The sequence below is a fragment of the Rhinoderma darwinii genome, chromosome 12 (genome assembly GCF_050947455.1).
Source record: "Rhinoderma darwinii isolate aRhiDar2 chromosome 12, aRhiDar2.hap1, whole genome shotgun sequence".
NCBI lineage: Eukaryota > Metazoa > Chordata > Amphibia > Anura > Rhinodermatidae > Rhinoderma > Rhinoderma darwinii.
The window spans coordinates 71,065,839-71,073,150 of NC_134698.1; the positions used below are offsets into that span (position 1 = coordinate 71,065,839).

General features: G+C 43.4%; 1 protein-coding gene across 3 annotated transcripts in view; it reads left to right on the forward strand.

Moving 5' to 3' along the window:
* The window catches only part of PPP1R13B (protein phosphatase 1 regulatory subunit 13B), a 67,745-nt gene extending 61,755 nt beyond the window's left edge, over positions 1-5,990 (forward strand). For 2 of the 3 annotated variants that reach the window (XM_075843875.1, XM_075843876.1), the window contains 4 exons: positions 297-430; positions 1,980-2,146; positions 3,158-3,357; positions 3,842-5,990. In XM_075843875.1, coding sequence (XP_075699990.1) covers positions 297-430; positions 1,980-2,146; positions 3,158-3,357; positions 3,842-3,883 — 543 coding nt within the window. In that variant the 3' untranslated portion in view covers positions 3,884-5,990. The remainder of the gene's footprint in view (positions 1-296; positions 431-1,979; positions 2,147-3,157; positions 3,358-3,841) is intronic. The other variant, XR_012851354.1, reaches the window with a different exon arrangement.
* The last annotated feature ends 1,322 nt before the right edge of the window (positions 5,991-7,312 follow it).

The following is a 7,312-nucleotide window of genomic DNA, read 5'->3' on the forward strand; positions in this document are numbered from 1 at the left end:
ACTTTGTGCCATATTTCATAACTTTCACTTTTGAAGTGAATAAGTCTAAAAAGTTGGATTGTGTCTGAGTCTAAAGGCTGGAGCTGCAGTGAGGTCTCTGACCAATCAGATCCAATGTAGCTTAGCAAAGTGTGTGAGGTCACATAATCGCGCTGCAAAATGAATATTGACCGCAGACATTTTGTATAGATAAACATGAACACTAATAGGAAAATCCTTGCTGGTGCTCAGACATTTTCTGCTTTATGGTTAAGATTTCTCTGAATTCAGGGCTGACCATCTCTGCACTTCTACAGGTCGAGGATCCCAGCAAACCCAACGATGAAGGAATCACACCCCTACATAATGCCGTGTGCGCAGGGCACCACCATATTGTCAAGTTCTTGTTGGACTTTGGTGTCAATGTAAATGCAGCTGATAGTGACGGGTGGTAAGTGCTCGAAAAATGAAGCCTTGTTTTCTTACGTTTCTGAATGGAAGTGGCTTGAATCACAGTAAAGGTGAAGCTGAATAATCCAGGGTCACAGGGATTGTTGTTGGGCGAGTTCACGTCCTGGTACATGGGCATAATCTTGCAAAGCAGATACAGACGCTGACCTACCCCACCACACACAATGTTAACATTCCTACTCATATCCACTAGGGGGAGCTCTTGTCTTTCTGCCGTATCTGTGCTCACAGGCGGGTTATAGTGGAGGGACTGGGTCCTTTTAGACAAACGTTTTGTTAACTGGGCCGCAGAGCCACATCCCTCAATTATTCCCATAATCAAACTCTGGCCGCTGTAAAAATAAACTGAACTACATTGTGCTAAACAGTCAATGATCTCTCAGCAAGGCACGTGTGGAATGACGCGAGGTCGAGGAAATGTCCTGCTGCCTGCCGTTCCGCCCACTGAGCCTCTCCCTTCGCTATTTACTCATTTCTTGTTTAATACTGAAGAGCCGCACTAACACACAGGCCCTCATTTATTAAGCAATTTGCATCACTTTAGAGCAAATTTAGGCACAAGGCTGTTTTGCACAAAAAAAATAATCAACAACTTTTTTGTTCCTTTTTTCTTTTTTTTTTTTAAAAAAAAGGGTGTAGCTTAGCAAATGAGGGCCACGGCCTGACAGATTTACGCCAGAAACTGGCGTAAATTACAGAGGGAAAACTACCGTAGCTCGGAGATGCCGTAGATTTCACTTTCAGGGTCACGTACAGCACAAGGAGACAAATATGTACATAGCCTCTAATAAATGAAAGTTTTTTTTTTGTTTTTTTTAAATCAGTCAGTGTGATTAGTGTAACTTTGTAAATAGTTTTTATTTTAAATTTGTTTTACTTTTGGAGATACAGCTGCTCTGTATTCTCTATACAGATCAGTTGTATCGTTTGCTTTACACTGAATCCGTCTGTCCTGCGGACCCGACGGGTTCAGTGTCTGCGACACGCAGGATCCACCTGTAATCGATCACAACTACGTTCATAACCTATGTGATCGATTACGGGTGGAGCCGGTGTATCAGACACTGAACCCGTTACACTAATCATACTGACCTATTACAAAAAAAAAAAAAAAGCCTTTAAAGGTTTACATAGCCTTCGAGGCCTCTTAATAAATAACTAGCGTTCTACTTCTATGTCCTACTGACTAAGACTCCCGTATGAAACACCAGCCTTGGTACATCTGACCCATTGTGCCTCTGATAGCTTATACAACAGGCAATGACTGCTAGCTGGTGGGTGAAGGGTTAGTCCAGTTTCAGGAAATGTCATCCTTAAACTTTTCTTCTATATGAATTCCTCACGGTTTTTTTTTTTTATATCTCTGCTTGCTGTGAGCTGTGTGATCATCACCTGACCAGGATGGATATATCTATCTCTCGATCATCACTGGTGACAATAATGAGGACGGACCCCAAGTGTCCGCTCCCTGCAGTGTAAGCCGCACTACACCCTTCATTCACCACTGTTTTTTGCTTCCCTCCGGTCAGGACTCCTCTACACTGTGCGGCGTCATGTAACAGCGTCCACCTCTGCAAGATGCTGGTTGAATGTGGGGCGGCCATCTTTGCTACCACAATCAGTGACATTGAGACTGCCGCAGACAAATGTGAAGAGATGGAAGAGGGATATATTCAGTGTTCTCAGTTCCTTTATGGTAAGTTGAACCACCACACAACAGTTCCAATCTTGTCCCACACGGAAGTGTTTAGGTGATTTTAGAGCACGCAGCGTCTTGTTTAAGTCTTGATTGTAAGTTGGAAATTATGATTTAACAGCAATTCTTAGAGAATTAAAGGCGATGTCCATCGGGACGGCCCCTATCCATAGATGGATGTCAAAGAGGGGGGATTCCCTGCTTAAGACCCTCCAATTGCAGACTCGAGCTGTCCTGGTAATTCATGCATTTTTCCTGCAGGAGAAGAGCAGCCAGCTGCATCATCAGCAGTTTGCCGGGGGTCTCAGAGGCTGGACCAGCAGCTAATCGCTGCTGCAGCTCCGATTAATGGGTGGTCTGTGATGTAGCTCTTCTGACATGTCATTGATGATTATCTTCAAGCTAAAAGCAGAAGGGATGCGAAATACTTCAGGCAATGAGAGGGGTAGACCAGCTCCCCAAGGATTGCTATGATAAAGGGGCTTATAGAGTTAAAGTGGCTTTCCTATAATCAATATTTATGACCTACCCACAGGATGATGATAAATATCTGATCGGTGGGGGACCGACTGCTGGGACCTCCACCGATCACGAGAACATGCTTACCTTGCCGTTTGTGGGAGCCCCATGTGAATGGAGAGGTACTAAGCATGCTGGGCCAGCATTCCATTAATTTCTAAGGGGCTGCCGAAGGTCGTGCTCAGCAGCCCCATAGGATTGAATGGAGCAGTGGCCAAGCACGTGCACTACCACTTCATTCCCGTTCTTGTGACCAGTGGTCGGACCCCCACCGATCAGATATCCTGTGGATAGGTTATATATATATATATATATATAGATTATAGGAAAAACCCCTTTAATGACCTGTACAGGTGAATCCGGCCTAACAGAGATGTCAGTTGCCCTATTTAATGTTTCCAACGTACAACACGCATGGGATGAATAGCACTAGGAATCTATTGGTGCCCATTTGTGACCCATATTTAACACAGACCTCCGTACCCCACACAGGTGTTCAGGAGAAGCTGGGCGTCATGAACAAAGGTCTAGTGTACGGTCTGTGGCATTACGAAGCACAGAACGCTGATGAACTGTCATTCCGAGAAGGTGACGCTATCACAATCCTAAGGCGCAAAGATGATGTCGAGACTGACTGGTGGTGGGCACGTCTGAATGATAAGGAAGGATACGTTCCTAAGAACCTGTTGGGGGTAAGTTTCTAGTATTATACTGTGACTCTGTATTTTACTATGGAGGTGTATATAAAGAAAACTTGTAGAATTACACCGTCACCCTGCAGTAGAGTCAAACCGCACAGCTTACCGCCTACTTTCTTGTCCAGCTGAAATTTTTGCCACACTATTGATTGACATGAAGCTCAAGTTGTCTTCACAAAGAGGTTCTGCAGCAGCTGGGGGTATCCTGTAAATGAGAAATCAAAAGGTGGGCCGTGCTTCTTGTGCATGGCTCTTTCCATCGAAGTCTATGGGCACTGTCCAGCTGAAGTGCGGTCACAGCTCTAAGCTGATATGAGTGGGCATTTATGGCATACTCCATGAATATGCAGTTGGGATGGGAGTACCCCTTTAAAGTCTAGACCGTCTATTGTAGTGTTTGCAGAAAAGTTGGTTTGATCCCATTCAAAAAGTAAATCCTTATCTTTTTTTTTTCCCCCTCCTGTCATGTATGTTGCAGCTGTACCCCCGTATAAAGCCCAGGCAGAGAACTCTAGCTTGAGTGGTATAGAACTCATCCCTTGTTCACACTGGAAACCGCAGATCACGAGCTGGAAACATTTCATCTGGACACTGCTGCAGTCTTGTTCGGAGGACACTTTCTTTCCACAGGACCACATTTCACATTCAGTACATCTTGCTTTAAATAACGGAGAGAGGAGTAGGTAACGTCCTGAGTTGTATTCTAACCCTCCCCCTCCAGTGGTTGTAGTACAAGCCAAGTGTTTGCGAAGTCTACGCAGTGATGCCATAAGACGTCTGCAGGAACTGTGTCGCCGCGCTCTAGTGCGGATTTGCTATTCTTCGGTACCTCCGAGACGTCTCCGGTGTAAATAAGTAGTTCCACGCGTTTCGCTCCTTCGGCCTGCTTTTTGCCTATGTTCTAGTGCCTGTGCATATAGTAACGGGTGGACTCCTTGCATCTCAACATGTGATGAGCGCTACACCTCAGGCGGTTCACCATATTTGCTCACCATTTTCAATTGGGGATCTTTTTATTTGCCAATCGGGAGTGCCCAAAACTTGTTTTACTTTTTTAACCACTTAAGTATGTGGAGGAGGAATTTGTATGTGGATAAATGACTGCAGGAGAGAAGGGGAAGAGAGCGAGAGTGTAACGTGCAGGTTGTTACAGAAGATGTAGGGAAGTGTACGGTGATGAGGGATTTGGACCGCCATGTCTTCTATGTTAGTGATAGGAATTGTAAGTAGGGGGAGGGGCAGAACACTATTTGCACTTTGATCCATTTCTGTATCTACAGAAGCACCGCTGGTCCTAGAACATGGTACATTGGATGTCTGTGTATATACACGGTCAATGCACACTAGTTGGCAGGGGATAGCGCTCCGCTACTTGTAACGTACGCCGGCTTCAGTGGTACCTACAAGAGCAGACGCCATATTTTTAGTACCCAGACATCTCAGTCCTGGGTTAGGGTTTACTTTTCTATTCAACCATCGGAGGGGCGTTACCCCCATTCAGCGTTTGCCTGAATTGGGAGAACCCCCTAATACACAGTTTTACAGCTACTTATTTTTTCCACAAGTTGTTGTGTTTGATTGTTTGATGCAGGTTTTGGACACAAAGTGAACTTTATATGATGTTAAACGGGTTGTAAAAGTTCAGAAAAACATGGCTGCTGTATATTCAAACCAGCGTCACTATTGTCCATAAGATATGTTTGATATTGCAGCTCAGCCCCACTCAAGTGACTAAAGGCTGAGTTGTAATACCAGACACCGCCCATGGACAAGAGTGGCGCTGTTTCTGGAAGAACGCAGTCATGTTTTTCTAATCTCGTGCAACCTCTTTAAAACTAGAGGTTGGGCATTTCTGGATGTAGCTGCTATGTAACTACAAGTCCCAGCATTGCTAGGATGTTTAGGGTAACAGCTGGAGAGCCAAAGAATAGATCCCGGGGCAAATGTCCACTTTTTTTTGTAAATGTAATCCAATGACCGATATCCATGGTAGCTTCAATGGATGGTCAAGACATGGACAAAGCCCTTAAACCAGTGGTCGCTAACCTGTGATTCTCGAGGTTGTAAAACTACAACTCCCAGCATGCATTGAGAGCCTGCTGCTGGGAGTTGTAATTTCACAACAGCCGGAGACCCCCAGGTTGGAGATTACTGTATTAAACTGTGATTATGAGGAGGTTTAGAGCGAGTGGCGTGTGTAACGTGTGGATTGCAATGTAAGAATGCGTCTGATTGGAAGGTGCAATAAGCTATACACTGTATTGTCAAGTATAGAAATATATAGACGATAAATCTCACTGGAACTCACTGTACTTGCTTTAATACCAGAAGTATTTTCTTGAAGTTTTAGGCCGTGTTAAAGTCTTCTCCTCGAGGTGTCCAAGACACAGCCCTAGCACAGACACGTGTCATTTCTATTCCGTTTTCACATAATGCCGTGCTAAATACGCTCTTAAAGATGTTTGCATTCAGTGTATATATTGTGGTGATGGTGGAAAAAAGTACAAGGTTATTTGTTTAAATTTATTTGCTACTACTGACGTTTTGTTTCTGAAAAGATCTAAGTGATAGATTTCAGAAAGAAAACCCATTGTAAATTATTAATAAAATGCTAAAGCATGGTCAAATATTCTGTGTGCCGCCTGTTTATTCTATTGGGAGGGGAGAACTGCTCCTATCTGTTAGACTCTGTTCACACTTCACTTTCTATGAATTGGGTACACCGAACACATCCATAGGGCCCCATATATAGCATATAGGTGTCATTACTACTACTACTACTACTCCTACTACTACTACTACTACTACTACAACTACTACTACTACTACTACTACTACTACGTATTTCTTTGCAACGTGAGCCAATTGGCACCTTTTTGTTGGAGGGCAAAAACTAGGCTAAACAGATCCTAAGGGTGGATTCACACAATGTAAATAGACACCATGCATTTCTATGGTTGTTTTGTTTTGTTTTTTTATACCCAAACAGTGGCACAGTTTACATTTCTGGTACAGAAAATACTTTCCGCAGTGTTTTCTGCAGATTTTGGATGTAGCATTTCATGCTACGTGAAATCCCACATACAGATCTACAGCAAATATACCACAAAATCTACAACAGTAATTCTGATGCAGAAATACTCGTACAAATTTTGTGATTAATGTTTACATCGTGCGTCAATCCACCCGAACTATTCCTGTCCTGGAGAAAAACCAGCATTGTTTATAGGGAGAATACGGGGCCTCATAAGGGCGCCATACAGTGGGACCCCCAAGACCATACAGATGTACTCTATGTAGTAGGCTCATGAGCTCTTAAAAAGGGATAGTCCAGTGTCGGCTAATAAAGATTATTCTTTGTATGAGAAGTTATACAATTTTCCAATATCAACTCCTTGCAGTTTAAGATCTCTGCTTGCTGTCATTCAAAAGGAACCTTCATTGTTTACTTCCAGGGGATTAAACACTGTCCTGGTCATGTGATGGACACAGGTGCAGGGATCGTTATAAGTCGTCACCGCTCCAATAACTGTACTGTAACGAGCCATGCACCCGCGTCAGTCACAAATCAGGACAGATTTTTATCTATTGGAAGAAAAACATTACTATACTATCAGATACTAAGGGCAACATGGTAATCATGCAGATGTAGCAGAGCGGAGTTTTTCAATTGCTCAACTAATGTTTGAGGTCACCATAAAATCTATATCTACTTGGGACTACAGGCACAACCTCACCGTGCAGAAACATTTACAGATGTAGCTGAGCTGTATCAATTCTGTCTCCAACCGTATAATACAAATACATATAAAATAAATTAAGTCAATTTTGCACCACTGTTTTTCAATTATCACAAACTCTAATAACTAAAGCAAAGAGACGATTCACCTGCTTGGCTCTGCCAGGTTCGCATTACCCAGAAAAAAACCAAAAACCACGATGACCCACG